The sequence below is a fragment of the Adiantum capillus-veneris genome, chromosome 23 (assembly GCF_014529385.1).
Source record: "Adiantum capillus-veneris isolate H3 chromosome 23, ASM1452938v2, whole genome shotgun sequence".
NCBI classification, from domain to species: domain Eukaryota; kingdom Viridiplantae; phylum Streptophyta; class Polypodiopsida; order Polypodiales; family Pteridaceae; genus Adiantum; species Adiantum capillus-veneris.
In genome coordinates this window covers 90016598-90038442 of record NC_140953.1, presented here as the reverse complement: position 1 = coordinate 90038442, position 21845 = coordinate 90016598, and the positions used below count along the sequence as shown (strand labels likewise).

At 46.2% G+C, this 21845-nt stretch overlaps 1 protein-coding gene and 1 pseudogene across 7 annotated transcripts in view; one reads left to right on the top strand and one right to left on the bottom strand.

Moving 5' to 3' along the window:
* Positions 1–21845, top strand: part of LOC147428145 (NAD-dependent protein deacetylase SRT1-like) — a 100825-nt gene that overhangs the window by 63870 nt on the left and 15110 nt on the right. For all 7 annotated transcript variants that reach the window (XM_086497265.1, XM_086497263.1, XM_086497262.1 and 4 more), the window contains one exon: positions 1390–1468. In XM_086497265.1, coding sequence (XP_086353391.1) covers positions 1390–1468 — 79 coding nt within the window. The remainder of the gene's footprint in view (positions 1–1389; positions 1469–21845) is intronic.
* On the bottom strand, positions 13583–14561 carry LOC147428146 (uncharacterized; annotated as a pseudogene).

The following is a 21845-nucleotide window of genomic DNA, read 5'->3' as shown; positions in this document are numbered from 1 at the left end:
AGTTCTGTATGGAATGAGATGGCTAGATTGAATGATTGTAACACGGCGTTCAGTATGAACTAAGTGTGTGATTTTGTGAATTGCATGCTATGTGGATGTGCTGTCCCTTGAGGATAGTCATGGGCATTGTTTGCTTGATTGAAATGTGAAATGAAAGGATATGAATCTGATAGTCACAAGATTTAGTAGGTCAAGACATTTTTGAAAAGATCAGTGTGGTCCGGATGTGATTGCTAAACAGTTACAATGATCATGATTTGTATTTGAGACCCTCGACATAAATGTGACTGACGTCTTTGTAGAAGTGTTGGATTGGTGGACTCTGGTGCATGAGTACATAGAGTCAGTGTCTACTAAAAAAAGTTTCTATCCTCTGGCTGTTTTGCAGGCGTAATCGAGGGTGCTTACAATTCTTTCAAGGAGAGGGAAAAGTGGCCGAGAGGACAAGGAGAAAGTGATCCCGGAAGAACTTGCAAAAGTTTTGGGCATAGGGCCTAAAAAGAGGGTTAGGATTAAAAATCCTAACTCAAAATAGATTATGAACATAAAGAGTTTTAATCCTAACCCAAAATAAATTAAGAACATGAAGAGCATTGGCTGTGGGGCCTAAAACTCAAAAGCTTGAAGTCTAAGGCTGATTTCTGCAAATCGCGCTGACATGCCATGTGGCATAGCTATACAAAAATTCTATGATTTGCATTGATTTGATGACACGGAAGGCTGTACGGATTTCCGCGTTTCACGCTGGCAGCTTTTGGGGATTTGTGTGGAGCCCTTTGGTAGCAGATGCTTTTGGGTACTGTGCTTTTAAAACTAAAGCTTTTCGGGGCTCCACTATGGGGCATCCCTTGTATTGTTTATAAGGACCCTAGGGCCTCACTTTGCAAGGCATTTGGTCACAAAGTCTGAAAGCAGGAGGCCCTTGGGAGCAGTATTGTTGTGGCGAGAAAAAATAAAGAAATACTGAAAGGGGCGCTGATGTATGGGGGCAGTGCATCTAGGCACGGAACTCTACCGTCCCGTGTCAACTCTCTCTCTCTCTCTCTCTCTCTCTCTCTCTCTCTCTCTCTCTCTCTCCAAAGTTAAGTGATTTTGCATTTTTTGTTCGTGTGTTGCTATTCATTTCTCGCTTGGAGTGTCCAAGCCTGTACCATATGAACATGTATCCTCCTTGAACTAATCCATCTGATTAACAACCGTTTTGCGAGATGAATTCATTCTTAACTTTCAATCTTCTTTGGATTTGAGATGTTAGAAGTGTCATTTGCAACTTACGTGTTGCTTTTAAATGGTTTAATAGCTCTTTGGCATAAGAACCTGCTTTTAGTGCATATATTTCTTTGGCTCTCTTGTAAAGCGTGATATTACATCCTTACCTTTGTTGTACAGTCTGCAGATTACGCCTGCATGCAATCTTCCACTGAAGGCTGTGCGAGGCGGGGGAAAGATGGTGATTGTCAACCTTCAGGTGAATCTGTTTTTGATGTCATGGGCCTTAAGTTGGGAATTTTGTGTAGGTAAAGATACCATGTTACCTGGGCTAGGCTAGTTATAATTGCTTTTTCATGTGATCGGAGCTTGATAAGTGAGATGAGCAAAGTTGATAGTCACAAACGGAATTGGCATGTATAAACTCCTAATGGTGCATTACTCATTTTACGGAAGTTTCTGTATGGTGTACAAATGCCCATATCTTACAAATACGCCATACTCTATGATTTTCCTGTATGACTGTTCGTTGATACAACACGCCGTAAGATATTAAATGGCTCTTAAGAGTTAAAAAAAAGAAAACCTACGGTACAAATCTAAACCGTATGAAATGAATTGTGATACACTATATTTTCCCATACAAAAGCGTACGGTACTACGGTACAATGCGAACCCTGATTATTATAATTACGTAACAATTTTTGATTCTGATTCTTATTCTGACTCATAAACATAATGTTTAGAGAACAGAAGTTAATTTTGATAATGTTCGAGATGGGTTTGTCCAAGCTGCAGATTTTCTGATTAGGTGCACTCTGTGTTGGTTATGTATTCAAGTAGGAGTCTAATGAGAGGTTATGTGAGGACTATCTGTTGAAACCTGTGTGAATACAGCAACTGCTTAAGGTTAACAATAGGTAATAAATATATTTCATACACAGGATTGATTAGGTATTGCTAGAGAAAGGAGGTGATAAGGAGCAAGAGGATGTTCTTTTGCCAATCATATTTTCCAGAAATGTCGCTTTTGCAAGGCTGAAATGTCCAAGAACACTTCAACTTTCTAGACATACTTTATAAACCCCCAAATTGTTAAGGTTGAAGATTGTCAAACAACTGCAAAAGGCTTAACCTATTTTGGGAGCCAATTTTTGTCCTTAGTGTGTTGTGCCATGTTTTCCTTAGTGTGTTGTGTCATGTTTTAAAGAGGGCAAGCGTGTGTACACACAATGTCAGTTTGTGTGCATTGTTTCCAAAGAAGAGAGAGAGGGTGCTTTGCATTGTTTGGTGAACCTCCTGCTCGAGACTAGCCGAGTCGCTTTGGATCGAACATGGAAGTAGATTTTTAAAGCTCAGCAAAGTATGGGGGTTACCCATAAGTCATAAATTATTTCTTGACCCCGGAAGATAAGTCATCTAGATATAATTAATGATTATTGGACGGTCTGTTACGTCGCCTGTCTAATGTAAAGTTAGGAAGCGTTTTCCTAGGATGTAGACAGAATCAGCCTCTGAAGTAAAAGTGTACCGGATAACGAACGGCTCGCTGCTGCTCGCTGCCCACCGTACGCACTCCTATCGCCATCCATGCCCCTTCTTTCTGCCCTGCGTTGCTGCTTTCCTCCTGATGCTGGCTCCCGGTCCCGCTCGCCCCCCTGCAGCCCGCTAGCCCTGCCCCTCCCCGCTAGTTTTCATAGCCTGCCAGCATAGCCCCCCCCCCCCCCCGGATTTTTTTCGCCCCCCAACCCGCCTTCTCATCCTCTGCCCCTTGTTTGCTCAAGGCAGGGGTGTCGCCTCTCGACCTCGACTTGGCATCCTCACATTCGCTCTTCCTCGGTTCGTCATCGTATTAGCAGACACAGATGGAGGATTCTACTCCACCTAAGAGGGACTCGACAGAAGCCCCCTCGCCCGACCTCGTGGAACCCACCACTTGACTTGCTCTCTCGCTAACACAGCAAGCGAGCCTAGAGGCAGAGGTGGCGTGCCCTCAAGCCACCTTTGTTCTATGCAAGATCATCGACACCCGACCTAGCCGATAGGAAGTGTGTGATCTCCTCTAGGCCCGCCTTTTAGCAAAGGTGGGCAAGATCATTGATGTTCAGCTTCCCGGACGTGGCTACTACCAGATAGAGTTTGAGACCCCCGAGATGGCGTCCAAGGTCATTGCAATGAGCCCCTTGGCCATCCGAGCAGTTCGAGCTCATTTTCGACCCAGCTACCGATGTTCTAGTGGAGAAGGTAGACCTTCCCATCTTAGTATGCTTCCCCGGTCTGAGGAGAGAGTACCTTCCGCTTTGTCTAGGATTGGCTTAGAGATTGGGACTTCCTGGGCTGCTAGGAGATCTCTTGGCCGTGCATTTTCCACGAGTCGCCTGGTGTAAACGTCTCCCTTTGCGACGAGCTTCGACATCCGTCGTAGGTGGGACTTCTTTGCCTAAGACTTCAAAGGATTTCTCGGCAACCCCTCACCAGACTTTGAGGCGGCTGGTTTCAGAGTTTAGGACTCTGGACTCAACGATGGATTGGCTGCAGGCCCAAGCCCTCGAGTTCTCTCACCATATGGGAGACTTGGGGGTTACAAATTGGTTAAGACTCTGTGGCCGTTGGCCAAGTTCTTAGTGACACCTACAGACAGTAGGATGTAGACACATTGTGGTACACTATTTTGCTGACTCGTAGAGCCCACCATGCTATGTATACATACATGAGGACTCCTGGACAAAGGAGGTTGCCCTCCGTACGACACGCTCTTCTTGGGCTTGGGTTGGACAGTCTTTGCAGTCACGTCTATCTCGAGGACGCTCGGATGCGGTTTATTCCCCATCCAAGCCAGCCTTAGACGGCTCGGCTCAGACGGTAAGGTGGCCGGTTCGGTGGTGTGCTTCCAGGTATCAAATCAATGGTATGATCTTCAGGACGAGCGGGTGGTAACTCCTGTGACAGGCCTTCTAGAAAGCAATCGGCATGAGTGTGGAGAAAATCTTGGTGTTCTTTTGTTCAGGTCAAAACATATTCGACCTTCATCCATTGTTCAGTTCTCTCCCAAAAAAGTGAGTAAAAATTCTGAAGTTCCTCAAGAACAATCTCTGAGCCCTTCATTTGTCAAAGTCTCATTCTCGACTCGGTAGTCAACCACGGCGTTGTTCTTGTGGTACCAAGAGATTTTCAGTAGAACGTCACAACCTTCCAAGGCAATTACGTAAAACTCTGCCTGCCCTAAACATCCCTGTCATTGCAAACGAAGTTTGCCAATGCTTGGTGTAATGGCAACATCCCGTCCGGGTGCCACTCGAACTACCTCCGCCTGTGGCCTCAGCCTGTCGGGCGTAATTCCAAATCGAACCGGCAATTCAAGAAGTTGGCCTTGGCTCCTTCAAAAGAGCTTGCTGATCTTTCCCTTTGCCTGGCAAAGTTTGTACTTTCATTCATTTGATTGGGTTCAGGCCCCACGCAATGTGGTACCAGTTCTGCTTTTTATCTGCCTTTTTTGCCACATCCCTCAGCTGCTTTAGAACTTTCTGGGCTTTCTTCATCCTGTTCATTCGGTGCCTTATAGGGCACTTCACGGAGATATGCCTAGTTTCCCCGCATTCAAAGCACTTCCCCTCCTTCATGTAGAGAGCCCTCTCTTGAGGAGTAAGCTTGGGTCGTGCATCCTTTTCTTTCTGTTCTGGGTTGCTCTTTCTTTTTCTACTTTCATTTTTCGAAGTCTGTTCAGCTTTGTGTCATGATCTCATCGGTGGGGTAAGTCAGACTGCCAGAGTGGATGGCAAAACCCCATTTCGCATGACTCATCACTCCTAAATAGAAGAGCTGACTTCTGTTCCAAGCAGTGATCTCGGATCTCTATAGGTAGACCCAAGGTAAACCGCTCAATCTGTTTCTTGAACAAGATCTTCTTAAATGAAGCGGCAGGTAGAAAAGAGCTCGAGAATCTCTCGCAATAAGCATCCACTGTATCCTTCTTGGTCAACCGAAGATGGTTCCAAGCAGTTCGTATATCACGTTCATACTCTCGAGTCAACCAAGAAGAAATAAAAAGCCTCTTGAATTTCAGCCATTTAAATGGCGCAGTCTTGCTAAATAGAAGCGTGGACCACCAAGTTCGAGCATTCCCCTTAAAGTAAGAGGGAGCTCTTCGAATCTTAGAGTGCTGTGAGGAACGCCCTCCCGCGAAAGCGATGTCAAACTGCTGTACAAAAGACAGCCTTCGAAGCATCTCTATAACTAGAAAACGTGTCAAATTTAATTGACTGTCCACCTTCCTTAAACTCTCGGACTTTCTTCCTTTTGTCTTCTAGAACGTCATACTGGTTGGCTTTATAAAAATTCTTCTTCTTTGCATAAAAGTTGCCACCATCAGAGTCTGAACTATTTGTAGATGAGTCCTCTGTAGAACTGTCTCTCACGGGGCGAAATTTTGGCTTCTTTGCCTTTTTCTTGCCCTTTTCGAAGCGTTGCTTCTTGCTTCGCTTTTTTGCTTTTTCGGTCTTCTTCGCTCAAGTCAGATGAGCTAGAAGAACTATCAGAAGTAGTAGTAGAAGAAGAAGAACTGGGTACTCCTTCAAATTGAACACGCTTCTTCTATTTCTTTGCCTTTTCAAATGTCGACTGACGACCCAAATAGCCCGGGAAGTCAGTGCCTTTCTTTTGCTTTTTGCCGTGCTTTTTCCAGCTTTGTTTTGCGCGTCTAAAAGCTGACCAATTCGTGCATCTACCACCTCTTCTAATTCCTTCTCTGTATACTTCTTGGGAGCAGGAGGTTTCTTGAGAGCGGGTTTTGGGGGTGGTGTTGTGGTTTTCTGCCACTACGTGTGCACCTCATCGAAGGAGGTCTCGCTCATATATTTTGCAAATTTTGGATCCTTCGCAAAATTGAGCATCATCTTTGTTGTGTCGCCGATCAATTGTTGACGCTCCATCTCTCGACGCTCCGCCGAAGTAGGCCGAGGCGGGCCATACTCCTTGCCTGAATCTTTGTTGTGATCCCTTCTCGCATCGCCGGATGCAGAGGGAGTCGACTGATCCTTGCCTGAAGCCATAGGTGCCACGATTTCTCTTCCCGTAGAAGAGAAATCGACCGTGCTCTGATACCACTGTAACAGACTTGGACACTCCAAGTCAAGAATCTACCACGAGAGCACAAACAACCACTTCAAAACAATTCACAATTCACAATTGATTCAACACTTGCCCAACGGAGTTCCGTGCCTAGAGATATCGTCCTTAGAGACTGGCACCCCTTTCGATATTTCTTTTTGTATTAATCTGAGTTCAAAGTACAAGAGTGTGGGCAGGCGCTCACACTCAGACTCTGCGTCCAGATGCTCTGAGTTTTGAGAGGCCTGCTCACATATTTAAAGGTACAAGGGATGCCAAAAGCAGAGCCCCAAAAGCTGAAAGTCTAAAGCCTTCTAAAACTAAAGCAGTTCCACTTTCTCTCTCAAGCTCTCTCTAGAGCTCTTGGATAAAGCAAAAGATGTCTCTCTCTCTCTCTCTCTCTCTCTCTCTCTCTCTCTCTCTCTCTCTCTCTCTCTCTCTCTCTCTCTCTCTCTCTCAATAAAATAAAGCAAAGTGGCTTTCCCTCTCGCTCAATTGCTTGGGAAAAAGCAAGGCCAAAAAGCTATGCCCAAAACTGCCCAAAAGCTGATCTGCCGCAGCTGTTGATTTTCGCAATATGCGGCGCAAAACGCGGGGATCCGTACAGCTGCCACGTATCAAGCCACGTCAGCAAATTAGGGTTTCTGATTTTTTGCAGCTAGGGTTAGGGTTTTAGCAAATTAGGGTTTCCTGCAGAGCGGACAGCCACGTCATCACTTTGTGACAATTCAAATTTCAAACATGTAGAGCTAAAAATTGCATTATTTGGGTGTTTTTTAATGCCTCCCTTTTCTCACTGTTTTCGTTCCGAACCCCTGGCCGTTCCCGCGGTCCCCGTCGCCGGTTCCGTTCCGCATTCCGGGTAACTATGCCTGAGAGACCTTCCATTAGGTGGATCTTTACAGAGATGCGCAAAGTTGGTCTGAGTAGGAGACTGGAGGATCGATTGCTACAAGCTTGCTTCGCTCTTGGGAGTAGCTACGATGTGGCTTGGACCAGCAACCACCCCACTTTCACGGAGGAGCGCTTGAGACAACGCCTCGTTTGGATACCCAGGGTTCGCACTCAGAGAGGCCACTTGGGTGGTAGTAAGCCTCATGTTTCTTGGGGTCCCATGGTAGCATAGTTACACGGAATGGGAACGGGGAACTGGAATGGGAACGGGAACGGGAACGGGGGGGCCTCGGGACGTTTCCAGAACGGGGGGCCCTCGGGGTGGTTGAACGAGAACGAAGGCTAGAACAGTGGCCTTGAGGGAAAGGGAGAGGGAGAGGGAGAGAGAACGTTGAGGGAGAGGGTGAGGTAGAGAGCTTGAGAGAAGAGGGTTTAAAGCCCTTCTTTATATAGGAGAGGATGGAAATAACACCCCCCCAAAAGGTCAAAAGACCTGTCCCAAACTATCATTTTTTAAAACTTTGGTGTTCCGGATTGTGTCGTTCCGCGTTCGGGATCCCGTTCCGTCCGTTTCGGGCCCCATTCAGGCTGCCGTTGCGGTTATGCTTGGGAAGGGAACGGCGTTCTGTTCCTGTTTCCGTTTCGAGGAGGCGTTGGGTTTGGGAACGCGTTTCGGGATCGGGAGGGCCTCGTTCTGCTCGTTCCCTGTTATTATGCATGGCAGAGGGTCCAGCACGCACTCTAGGAGACTGGCTTCAAATCTCAGGTTTGCCAGAGGAGATACAGAGCATCCAGCTCCAAGGCATGAGAGGGGTGCAAAGCATGTGTGTTATGTCTCGCTCACAGGAGAGGGGATCTAGCCTAGACGCCCTCAGGATGGGCGTCCAGTGTCCGGGCAAATGTAGTGTGAACCTGGCTAGTGTGGCCGGCTGTTATTAAAAAAAGGAGGCCAAGGCCTCATTTGCAGTTGTCGACCCCCTCTCTCTCTCTCTCTCAATAAAATAAAGCAAAGTGGCTTTCCCTCTCGCTCAATTGCTTGGGAAAAAGCAAGGCCAAAAAGCTATGCCCAAAACTGCCCAAAAGCTGATCTGCCGCAGCTGTTGATTTTCGCAATATGCGGCGCAAAACGCGGGGATCCGTACAGCTGCCACGTATCAAGCCACGTCAGCAAATTAGGGTTTCTGATTTTTTGCAGCTAGGGTTAGGGTTTTAGCAAATTAGGGTTTCCTGCAGAGCGGACAGCCACGTCATCACTTTGTGACAATTCAAATTTCAAACATGTAGAGCTAAAAATTGCATTATTTGGGTGTTTTTTAATGCCTCCCTTTTCTCACTGTTTTCGTTCCGAACCCCTGGCCGTTCCCGCGGTCCCCGTCGCCGGTTCCGTTCCGCATTCCGGGTAACTATGCCTGAGAGACCTTCCATTAGGTGGATCTTTACAGAGATGCGCAAAGTTGGTCTGAGTAGGAGACTGGAGGATCGATTGCTACAAGCTTGCTTCGCTCTTGGGAGTAGCTACGATGTGGCTTGGACCAGCAACCACCCCACTTTCACGGAGGAGCGCTTGAGACAACGCCTCGTTTGGATACCCAGGGTTCGCACTCAGAGAGGCCACTTGGGTGGTAGTAAGCCTCATGTTTCTTGGGGTCCCATGGTAGCATAGTTACACGGAATGGGAACGGGGAACTGGAATGGGAACGGGAACGGGAACGGGGGGGCCTCGGGACGTTTCCAGAACGGGGGGCCCTCGGGGTGGTTGAACGAGAACGAAGGCTAGAACAGTGGCCTTGAGGGAAAGGGAGAGGGAGAGGGAGAGAGAACGTTGAGGGAGAGGGTGAGGTAGAGAGCTTGAGAGAAGAGGGTTTAAAGCCCTTCTTTATATAGGAGAGGATGGAAATAACACCCCCCCAAAAGGTCAAAAGACCTGTCCCAAACTATCATTTTTTAAAACTTTGGTGTTCCGGATTGTGTCGTTCCGCGTTCGGGATCCCGTTCCGTCCGTTTCGGGCCCCATTCAGGCTGCCGTTGCGGTTATGCTTGGGAAGGGAACGGCGTTCTGTTCCTGTTTCCGTTTCGAGGAGGCGTTGGGTTTGGGAACGCGTTTCGGGATCGGGAGGGCCTCGTTCTGCTCGTTCCCTGTTATTATGCATGGCAGAGGGTCCAGCACGCACTCTAGGAGACTGGCTTCAAATCTCAGGTTTGCCAGAGGAGATACAGAGCATCCAGCTCCAAGGCATGAGAGGGGTGCAAAGCATGTGTGTTATGTCTCGCTCACAGGAGAGGGGATCTAGCCTAGACGCCCTCAGGATGGGCGTCCAGTGTCCGGGCAAATGTAGTGTGAACCTGGCTAGTGTGGCCGGCTGTTATTAAAAAAAGGAGGCCAAGGCCTCATTTGCAGTTGTCGACCCCCACTAATAGTGCCAGTGGTTAGCCCACGAGGCTAGGAGTGCGCGAGGTCACCTCGAGGAGGTGAGGCCGGGTGGTATGGGACGCTCGGTCTTACAGGTGCATGCCTACGTCCTCGGACGCTGGCCCCATCACGGAGGAGTTGTCGGATGGTGGCTATGGTCGGGTGGTTTGTTCGACGCGTGTCTGTAGGCGGTCCGTGTAGCCAGGAGATCCACTCCCTGTGTTCGTTTCATGGTATCAAAGCTGGCTTGGCTACAGAATGGACCGTGTGCACACCTACAGTTGGATAATAACTGTTTCATGTAATTTTTGATGAAATAATTGTTCAATCGATTAGTTTCTTCTCATGAGTAGGTTTGCAGGTGAAATTTAATGTGTTTTTCACTGATTTTTGATTAAATTTAGCAATTTAGCAAGCGGAAAAGCTGAGAATTGCAAGTTTTTAATGAAATTTACTGGTTTTCGACGAAAATTAGTGAATTTCTTTTTGAATTGCTGATTTTAGATTAAAATTCAGCATGCAGTAAAGATTCTTTGTACTTCCTGTGTGCGAAGCATAGATGATGATGATGATGTTGTATTTACGTCCTCGGGGGGCCAAAATGACCCATGGGACCACAAGAAAATCTACAAGAGGCTCCCCTCGTGTGTAGAGGGGGTAGTGGGCTAGTAGCTTTCTTCTGTGTTAGTGTTGTGTGATGATCCAATACTTTGGCAAAGTAGATGCCTAAAGCTATTGGGGAGGGGTGTGTCCGAGAGAGAAGCTCCTCAAAGGTGACATCCCCTTGCAATAGCAGTGGGAAATCAGCACGGATGTGTGCGTATGCTGGGCACTCGATGGTGACATGGGCCTCGCTTTCCACTTTGTTTAAATTGCATTGTGTGCATGTCCTTCTATTTTCCTTAATCTTCAGTGTCCTGATATGCATCTGGGTGTCCCCAGTCTTGTAGGTCTCCCAATATTGTGTATTGATGTGTTTGCCGTAGTATTCAAATTTGGACCTGTGTACTGCTGTACTCCATCTAGTGTGTAGGGCTTCAAGTATGCTTCTGTCAAAATTCAGCCCATGCTCATGTTCAGTGCCTTCCTCTATGTGCATGTCCACATGGTCTCCCACATTCCATCTAGAGAACCATTTCCGTATGTCTTCTACGAGACTGGATGTGAGAAATTTACTCTTGTAATTCTTTTGTGGTTTACATCCGGCTTGCCATGCCATGTGGGGTAGATGGCTCTCCGGCATCATCTTAACTTTCATGAGGTATCTGTGTACCCTCTGTAAGGCTTGCATTTCCAAGGGTCTCTTGCCTGTCTCCAAAAGCATCACTGAGTATGGGGTGGTAGTTTTGATCCCCATGTGTCTATATAGGAATTTTTTCTGTATCTTTTCAATGTCATTCCAAGTGCTAGCGGGGATACTCCCCCCCCATACCTCTACACCGTAAAGTATTGTTTGGACCACACATACATCAAATGCCAGAGACTTGATTTCCCATCGCTTTGTGACACTTTGCTTGCATATGTTCTCAAATTCATAGTATTTCGCTTGTCCTGCATCAATTCTGTTTTGCGCGCAACTTCCCCATGCATGGTTTGAAGGTACATAGATGCCCAAGTACTTGAACCTCGCAACCGCTTGGAGTGTTTGCCCGTCATACGTGATGATGGGCTGATTCTCATTTCTACATGTGTGGACTGACATAACCTTTGTTTTGGCTACATTGACCGACAAGCCCGTTGCATTGCAAAATGCATGTATTGCATCCAAAAGTTTTTGTAGAAGGAGGGCCTTGTAGGCAAAGAGAACCACATCATCGGCATATATGAGGAGAAGAAGCGTGAAAGTACCAATGGTAGGGTGATCTCCCCCCTCTCCCATAGCCTTGTTAATGAAATCATCAAGTTCATCTATGCATAGTCCAAAAAGTGTAGGTGACAAAGGGCATCCTTGTTCAACTCCCATAGTGCTCCTGAACTCTTGTGAGAAACCTGTGTTTGTCTTGAGTTAACATCTGACCTCTTGGTAGAGGGGTCCCACTGCTACCCTGAGATTGATAGGAACTCCCAGAGTTTCCATATGTGACCATAGCCCTTGACGGGGTACTGTGTCAAACGCTTTCTTGAAGTCCACAAAACAACAATATTGGGTTTTGCCTTTTAGCCTGGCTTCATCCATCAAGACCCGGAGTGTGATAAGGTGGTCTATCGTGCTGTGACGGGCTCTAAATCTTGCTTGTCCAATGGCACGTTTCCCGTTATTTTCAGCCCATGTGCTAAGATCTTTCTCAATAATGCTTCCAAAAAGTTTTGCCATACATGAGCTCACCATGATGGTGCGATAATTAGTGAGCAAATTGCGGTCACCTCCTTTAAAGAGAGCTTTCACCCAGTTTTCTTGCCAATCTTGGGGAAGTATTGGTTGATTGCTTGATTTATCATATGGTGTATCCATTTCTTAGCCTCAATACCTGACCATTTCAGCATTTCAGAGGTAAGGTGTAATGTGTCAGCTGCTTTCCCATTCGCCAGGCTTTTGAGGCCTTTAATGACTGCTTGGAAGGTGATGGGCTTTGGATGTTCGGCGTGAGCCCTTGTGTATATCGCCTCTTGAGTCCCCGACGGGGCATACAAAGTTTGTACATAAGCATACATTTCGTTTAGGCTGAAATCTCCCATCACATCCCCTTTCTTCCCCTTCATGTTACGCCAAGCCTTCTTGGCTCTTTCTTGAACCTGCTCAAGTCTAGTTGTTCTTTTGAGAGTTCATACATGCGTCTCTTTTTCCTCTTGAGTGTATTGTATTCTCTAGCAGCCCATTCCCATTCATTTGAGTGTTGTGCTAAGCCTCTCATCTTACGTTTGGTCTCCTTGCATTCTGCATCAAACCAAGGACTATGAGGTAAACCCTTCCTAGTCTGTTTACCACTTTGATACTTGCCTATAATAATTTTTGCCGCTTCCTCCATTGCATGTCGGAAGATCTTCCACGTCTCTTCAATGTCACAAGGCATGTTCCGGTCAAACAGTAAGCTATCTAAGAGACTAGCATAGTCCTCTTTCTTCGTGAGTTGCATTTTGTATGACCAATTCGGTGTATTCATTGTGTTGACAATAGGCATGCCGCATACTTTGCATGTGTAGGCATATATGGATTGGTATATGGTCTGAGTTTGGTAGCTTGCTACCCACTTCAAAACTATGGACCAAGTCCAATGCATCGTATCTCACCAAGGCATAATCATTTGTACTCCTCCCATGATTTGCCGTGTAGCAAGTGTATGATCCAGAGTGGACGAACTTATCCGCACCATTCATGGCTACAAGCTGCATTGAGTTCATCATACTTATCATGGCTGACCCCTGTGCATTCATGATGTTATCACTTGAACATCTATCCCACATAGAACCAAGCATAAGTTCCCCATTCTTATCCGCAGGGTGCAGTGAATGGTTTGTCAATTGTACGTGTGTGTTTCCAATCTGGGCATTCAAATCCCCAAGAAGGACAACTGCTCCCTCTTGTGCATACATTGCAATGTCTGTACATAGGTCAGGAAAGGGGTCATTTTTGGATAGCTGGTTTGTGTCATAAAAAGGTGACTCTCGATGCGGGATATAGCATCCTGCAACAAAGATCAATCCTTTTGATGAGCAAACCTTAACCCATATATAGCGCTTGTGGTCATCAATCTTGCATACCTCAACCATCTTTTGAAGCTCTTCCTTATACATTACAGCTACACCTCCTTGTCCTCGCATTTTGGTACCATTCCACCATACGGAGTGCTTGATATATCCACTAATGTCCGGCAGCCTGCATGTGTTTTGTTCCCATGTTTCCAATAGGAAGAGTATGTGAGCTTGTGGTAGAATATCCACCAGCCCTTCTCCCTTATGCCATGGGAAACCTCTACAATTCCAACTTGTAACCTGTATGGTCGTGATCCCATGGGTCTCGTGCCCCTATGCATTTTTAGGTGGTGATGTTGGTTTTTTCTCCTTGAGACGTTCCTCATATGCTTTCCTTCTTGCTGCCTGTTGTGTCGGTGTTCTATCTTCACTTACATAGTACTGAGTGCCTTTCAAGTAGAAGCGTGCAATTTCCAAAATGATGGTCCTTTTGTGAGCATCCAACATTGTGCATACAATTGCCCTATGAGCATCAGTCTTCTTCTGACCCACTCTATGTGCCCCATATACCCCTGCATCTTGCATATCAAGCTTTTGTGCTAACAAGGTGGTAACATCTACGTTGATAGACATGATTGTTTCCCCCTCAGGTTCTGGCATGCCTCGTATCACAATGTTTTGGGATCTTTTCTCCCTTTCCTTGTATTCGGTAGAATCCTCATGCGTATACATACTCTCATACGTATACATCTCTCTTGTCTTGTGTCCCATGGTCCTCTCTTGTTTCACTATCTATGCCCAAGATGGAGGAGACCCCTCGGGTGCATCGGTTACATTATTGGTGACCTGTGTTATGTGACTGCCTTGTTCCAACACTTGAGTTTGCAGCGTTTTCAGGGTGTCTTCTTGTTGCTGAAGTCTCAGAGCTTGTAGTGCAATGGTATGATCCAACTCTTGGTTGCGGAGTGTCAGGTTTTTGATGTCTTCATTTTGGCGTGAAATAACCTCATTCTGTTGTCGTACCTGTTCTTGGATAGAAAGTAGCAGTCCCCAGATGTCCTGTGTAGTACATGTGATTGTCATGTCCCTTGAATCCTTGGGGGGCGTGTCCTTCGGCATTGATTTGATAGGTGATGAGCTCACTGTTCGACCGCTTCTGGATACCCTTTGATTAATGTGCGCTGATTGCATAGGTGGGGACTCATGCAATACCTGTCAGCACTGTCGGCACTGTTGCTGTCGGGTTGTCACGGCAGTGAGGGGAGTACCTTGGCAACCATGGTGTACAGGCGGGCAGGTGCGCAAGCAAGCGCATGCGGGCGGAGATGCAGGAGAGAGAGAGAGAGAGAGAGAGAGAGAGAGAGAGAGAGAGAGAGAGAGAGAGAGAGAGAGAGAGAGAGAGAGAGAGAGAGAGAGAGAGAGAGAGATGATGATGTATTACGTCCTCGGGGAGCCAGAATGACCCATGGGACCCAAAATCTCATATATGAGACTCCCCCCTTCCCATGTGAAGGAGGGGGCGTGTCATGATTGTGTGGTGATCTTGTTTGTGAGTGTGGTGTGATGTTCTAGCACTTTGGCAAGATAGATGCCTAGTGCTACTGGAGAGGGATGTGTTCTTGAGAGAAGCTACTCAAATGTAGTACATCCTTGAATAAGTTGAGGAAAGTCGACCCGAATGTGCGCATATGCTGGACATTCAAGGGTTACATGTGCCTCATTTTCCAATGAATTCAAGTTGCATTGAGTGCATCTCCTCATGTTTGCATCAATATTCCACCATCCTTCCGTTTCACTTTTGAGCATGTGTGATCTTGTCCGCATCAAGGTGATGGCCCGTCTCGCACGGTAGGACATGGGTGTCCTGATATGTATTTGGGTTTCCCCGGTTTTGTATTCTTCCCAGTATCGTGTGTTTATGTGCTTGCAATAGTATTCAAACTTGGACCTGTGCATTGCATTCTTCCATTTGCTATGAAGGGCCTCAAGTAATTGTAGTTCAAAATTCAGCTCGTGCTCATGCTCGGTACCTTCCTCTACATGCATGTCCACATATGCTCCCACATTCCAGTTAGAGAACCATTTCGTGATGTCCTCAACAAGGCTAGAGGTGAGAAACTTGCTTTTGTGGTTCTTTTACGGCTTACATCCTACCTCCCATGCTATGTGAGGCAAACGGTTATTAGGCATCAACTTCACCTTCAAGAGATATCTATGCATTCTTTGCAAAGCAAGCATTTCCAATGGTCTTTTTCTAGTCTCCAATAGCATCACTGAGTATGGTGTTGTGGTTTTTATCCCCATATGTTTACATAAGAACTTTTTCTGAATTTTCTCAATGTCATTCCATGTGCTGGCCGGAATACTTGGTCCCCATACCTCTACCCCATACAATAGCGTTTGGACCACACACGCATTGAAAGTCATGGACTTTATTTCCCACCTTCTAGTGACGCTTTGTTTGCACATGTTTTCAAACTCGTAATACCTTGCGTGTCTTGCCTCAATTCTTGTTTTTGCACATTGCCCCATCTATGGTTCGAAGGTATAATGATGCCCAGGTATTTAAAGCTGTCAACTGCTTGAATCTCTTGCCCATCATACATAAGGGCGGGTTGATCCTTTGATTTGTGTGTACAAGTCGCCATACATTTTGTTTTTGTGACATTCACTGAGAGTCCTGTAGCTTCGCAGAAAGCATGTACCGCATCCAAAAGTTTTTGCAAAAGAGATATGCTATACGCTAAAAGAACCACATCATCAGCATGAATGAGGAGTAGCAAAGTAATGAGGCCTATGTTTGGTGCATCGTCATTATCTTGCGTCGTTTGGCATATGAAGTCCTCAAGCTCATCTATGCATATAGCCCAAATAATGTTGGAGACAAAGGACACCCTTGTTTGACGCCCATTGTGCTAAAAAACTCTTTGGAGAAAGCTGTTTGCGTTTTCGGTTTACATCGAACCGCATGGTATAGGCGTGCCACCGCAACTTTCAAATGCATGGGAACCCCAATGGTCTCCATGCGGGACCATAACCCATGACGAGATACTGTATCAAACGCTTTCTTAAAGTCCATAAAACAGCAGTACATAGTTTCCCCTTTGAGTCTCGCCTCTTCCATGATAATCCGGATTGTAATCAAGTGGTCTATGGTACTATGTTTTGCTCTAAAACCTGCTTGACCGATAGCCCCCTTTTCACTGTTTTCAGCCCATGTGCTAATATTTTTTTCTATTAGACTCCAAAAAAGTTTTGCCATGCAAGAACCCACCATGATGGTGCGATAGTTTGTGAGTAGGTTACGGTCTCCTCCTGTAAACAAAGCTTTGACCCAATTCTCTTGCCAATCTTCAGGCATACCTTGGTGAATAGCTTGATTCATGATGCAATGTATCCATTTCTTAGCTTCATTACCAGACCATTTCAACATTTCGGAGTTTCAGTGCAAAATGTCAGAGGCTTTCCCAGCGGCTAGTTTTTTCAAACCTCTCATAGCCGCTGCAAAAGTTATAGGTTCCTTAGTGTTAACCTGAATTTCAGCTTTCATCATTATTTGAGCATCGGTGGGAGCATAGAGTGTTTGTGCATATACATACATTGCGTCCATGCTGAAATTTCCCAGTATATCCTCCTTTTCACCTTTCATGTTGCTCCATGCTTTCTTGGGTTCTTTCTTAAATCGAATCACCTCTTACTCGTCCTTCAAAAGTTCATGCATCCTTCTCTTTTTCCTTTTCAAGATTGTGTATTCCTTGGCTGCATTTTCCCACTCCTTCGTGGACTTCTTGAAGCACTTTAGCTTGCGTTTGGCTGCTTTACACTCTTCATCAAACCATGGTTTATGAGGGAGACCCTTCACTTGTTGTTGGTCTCTTTTAGATCGCCCGATAGTGACCTCTGCTGCCTCTTCTATTGCTTCACAAAAGGTAGCCCAATTTTCTGAAATGTTCTGGGATATGCATTGTCTACTCAATAGGCTGTCCAAAAAAGTGGCATAATCAAATTTCTTTGTAACTTGCATTCGATATGCCCAACTGGTCGCCTTTTGGAGGCATTGTGTAGGCATGTGTGGGAGGTCTAGACATACATGAATTGGAGTATGGTCCGAGTTCGGTGACCGAGCACCAATTTTAAAGTGTCCAATTAAATCCAATGCAATGTGGCTGGCTAACGCATAATCATTAGAGAGAGAGAGAGAGGGAACTACCTCTCTGTGTAGCGTGAGCGTGAGCTCCCGTGCAGGGAAGGAACCGAAGAGAACAAACGTTGTTGACCTGGAGGGTAGGCTAAAGCCAACCTGGCTTTTTTCTACGTGCCAGGCACAAGCGGGCACATGCCCAGATTTTTCTCTCTCCTTCCACGCGTCATCTATTCCACGGTGGCATTCAATTTCCCTCTCTCCACGCGTTTGTAAACGCTGGCTACTCGTTGGATTTTCTTTAACGCTACAAGATGGGTTGTCTTTTTAACTTATTAAAAGACGAGGTCCTTTTAAATGTGGACACCTTGATTTTTTAAAAGGGCGAGTGTGAAACCTGTTGGTTCATAAAAACCATTTACAGAGAGTAAGTTTTTACAGAGTTCACTTTTAAAAATTCTCTGCTTCTCTCCTGCGTCCTCCCTCTCTCACCCGCTCGTGCTCCCGCCACCACCTGCTCGCCTTCGAACGCTCACACCGACGCGTAGAGCTCCTCGAAGTTCAACTTTTTGCGACCGAAAAGTACACAAAAGGCCCCAGTTTTGTGTGAAACCTTCAGGTTTTCACTGATTTCGCCATGGATTTCTCCAGCTCGGATGTGCAGCGTGATGACGTGCCAAGTAACATTCAAATTCCGTTCACGCATGCTCTATACACATGGATTACAAGTACTTTCCAGAGCGTTGACCAGCGTGTTATCGCTCTGGAAACGCAAACGTTCAGACAAACATTCGCTTGGCTTATCTTGAAGGGTCGTGCAGGGGTGTAATTCCCGGCTTACGGCTCTTGAAAATCAGGCTTAGTTAACGACTGTGCGTATTTTCGAGGGTGAAACACATCTCTAGCAAATGCGGATGCAGGTCGTTGCTTTTGGACGTTCACAGTGAGGTTCAGCTCCCACAATATCGTACAAAACTACAAATCTCTTAGGGGAGGAGAAGGAATGTACGGAATTGGCCGTAAATAACCGGTTGCACCAGTGGACCACGTATTTTGACCTCTATGGGGAGCATGATGAACGAAGGATTCAGACGATTTTTCTTTATCTGCGCAGTAAGGCGCTTACTTGGTGGCCTGATATGACAGAGAAGCGTACGACGTGGGTTGATTTTTGTGTGAAATTCAAGAAGGATTTCGCCAAAATGGATCCTTTGAAAGCTTACGCCAAAATTGCATAGTCTTTCGATGAAAGCTCTGTCTTTTGATAAGTACACCACGGCTTTCAAAGAAGCGCTCATCTTTTGCAAGGTGGATTCCACGCACGCTGTGCACATGTACCTGTTGGGATTTCATGAAGATTACGGTTGGGCCTTAATTAAGGACAAAGCCTCGACTGACGTCTAGGATGCAGTGGCAAAGGCGAGGACGTTCCATTTGATAAATGGAGCGAACTATGAGAAGAAAAGAACTTCGGACCATCAATCCGGTGAGGGCGCTTCGAGGAAGCGACCCCGATTCCAGCAAAAGTCCAAATCACCGCCGAGATCTTCTCAAGAGAAGAAGAAAGCCAAAAAATTACTCTAAAGTTGCTGCTCCGCTTACGCAACTTCTAAAAAGAGGGGTGAAAGGACTGAAGGCTTCAGGTCCTCACCGTAACGGTGACACCGGAATGAGCGTCTCGATGAGACCTTTCGGACACTAAAGCACTTGGTGACTACTGCGCCAATATTGCACATTGTGGATTCTAGCAAACCGTTTGTGGTTGAAAGGATGCTAGTGAATATGCCATTGGTGTGGCATTATACCAGGATGGACGTCCTGTTGCGTTTGAAAGTAAGAAACTTTCTGACGCTGAGATGCGTTATCCAACTTATGAGAAGGAGCTTTACGCCGTAGTCCACGCCTTGAGGAAATGTTGGCACTACTTGTATGGCTCTACGTTTGTTGCATGGACAGATCATCACTCCTTGCGCTATGTCTGTGATCAGGGTGATCTCAAAGGCCGGAAGGCTAGATGGATTGAGCTTATGCAAGGATTTGACTTTGAGATCCGTTATAGAAAAGGATCGAGCAATCGAGTTACCGATGCACTCATCAGGATTCCTGAGGTTAACGCCTTGTCTATGGCCAAAATCTCGACGGATTTCTCTCTCTCTTCGAAGGCTATGTCGTTTCGATAGCTATTTTGGCAAGATATGGAACGAGGTCGAAGCGGTGCATGACTCGTGTACAGGCTTGGGTGGTCCGGAGACCCAAGTGAGTCATGCTGGAGAGACGAGACGGCGATAATACTCCATTCGAGGTGGACTATTGTTCAGAAATGAAATAGTCTGCGTGCCGGAAATCGATGAGGTCTGACAAAGGATTTTGTTTGAATGCCACGATGTTCCTAGCGTTGGGCACCCATGCATCGAGAGAACTGTGGCTTTTGTCAAGCAATATTTCTATTGGCAAAGAATGCTCTCTTACATAGAGAGTTGTGAAGAGATGCACTCAGTGTCAGGTCAATAAGGCAGAGCGCCTTAAGAAAGTTGGCCTGCTACATCCATTGGAAATCCCAGATGCCAAGTGGCAAAGTATTTCCATGGACTTCATCGTTGGTTTGCCAAATACTAGTCGGGGCAATGACGCCATTTGGGTTGTGGTCGACAGACTTACAAAAATGGCAAAATTTATACCAATGAAGTCGACAGTAAAAAGCCATGAGTTGGCGATTTTATTTGCTGATCAGCTTTACAAGCTGTATGGTCTGCCAGAGGATATCGTCAGTGATTGAGATACTAAGTTCACTGGCTGATTTTGGCGAGATGTGTTTGCTCATCTTTAGACGAAGGTGAGTATGTCGTCTTTTGACCATCCCGAGTCCGACGGACAAATTGAGAGGATGAATCAGACGTTAGAGGACATGTTAAGAGCCTATGTCTCTCACAGACAATCTGATTGGGAAAGGTATCTTCCACAATTAGAGGTTTGCCTACAATAGTAGCAAGCATTCTGCTACAGGTATTAGCCGATTCATGTTGATGTATGGATTTGAGCCTAAATCCCCGATTGCTATTGGCTTAGAGAAAGTCAAGGAACGCCAAGCTTGTGATTTCCTGTATGACATGCAAGAAATGCTCAAATTGGCTAAGGATAGTATAAGAACGGCTCGTGATTGGGTCACTAATACTAATCATAAGAGATCTCCCAGGACTCTAGAGGTAGGACAATGGGTCTATTCGAAGATACCCAAGGATTCTAAGACTATGCGAACGGGAAAACATTATAAGCTTTCAGCTCGATATTGTGGTCCATTCTTGGTCACAAAGAAGATTGTCCAAGCTGCCTATAAATTGGCTCTTCCTTCGGATGTTAGTGTACATCTAGTATTTCATGTCAGCCGCCTTAAAGAAAAACTAGGATAGGCCGACGTTGTTGTGCCTATTGAGGAAAATGTATGGCAAGATATGCAAATTGAGTATATTCCTTGAGAACTAGAGGCAGTTTTAGATCATCGTACCCGTCACTCGCTCCGAATGGCTTATAACGAGTACTTAATTAAATGGAAGGGTCAATCTGAAAGGTTTGCTACTTGGAAACCAGTTAGAGCTTTGAAAGCTCAGTATCCCCACTTCATTGATGAGGACATCAATGGTTCTTAAGGAGGGAAATATGTTATGTCCCGCTTAGAGGAGAGGGGATCTAGCCTAGACGCCATCGAGATGGGCGTCCAGTGTTCGAGCGGATGTAGTGTGAACCCGGCCAATGTGGCCGGCTATTATTATAGAAGGGGAGGCCAAGGCCTCATTTGCAGTTATCGATCCCCACTGACACAGTGCCAGTGGTTAGCCCGCGAGGCTAGGAGTGCGCGAGGTCACTTTGAGAAGGTGAGGCCGGGTGGTATGGGACGCTCGGTCTTAGAAGTGCACGCCTACGTCCTCGGACGTTGGCCCCAGCACGGGGGAGCTGTCGGATGGTGGCTATGGTCGCGGGTGGTTTGTCCGACACGTGTCTGTAGGCGGTCTGTATAGCCGGGAGATCCACTCCGTGCGTTCTTTTCAATGTGCCAAGACATCATAGAGGCTCTACCAGTTGAGTGGCTCACTCCTTTAGAAATAGCAGTTCCCCGATGGATGGGGGCCTTCACGCGACTGAAGGTCCTTATTGCAGTTCAGGCTTGCTTAGAGTCTGTACCCTCCATGATCTTCGAGATCTAGGCCGAGTGTAACAAACTGCTGACATGTCAACCTACTGAAGAACGACGCTACCGGCCGAGGGGCCTAAACACTAGAAGAAGCAGAAGCAACAACAGATTTTTGAAAATTGCGTGGTTGCTGATGACGTGGTAGATTTTTGAAAATTGCGTTGGCATGATGACGTGGCAGGCTGTACAGATTTTCGCGTTTCGCGCTGGCTAATGACGTGGCAGGATGTACGGATTTTTGTGATTTACGTTGGTAGCTTTTTGGCTTT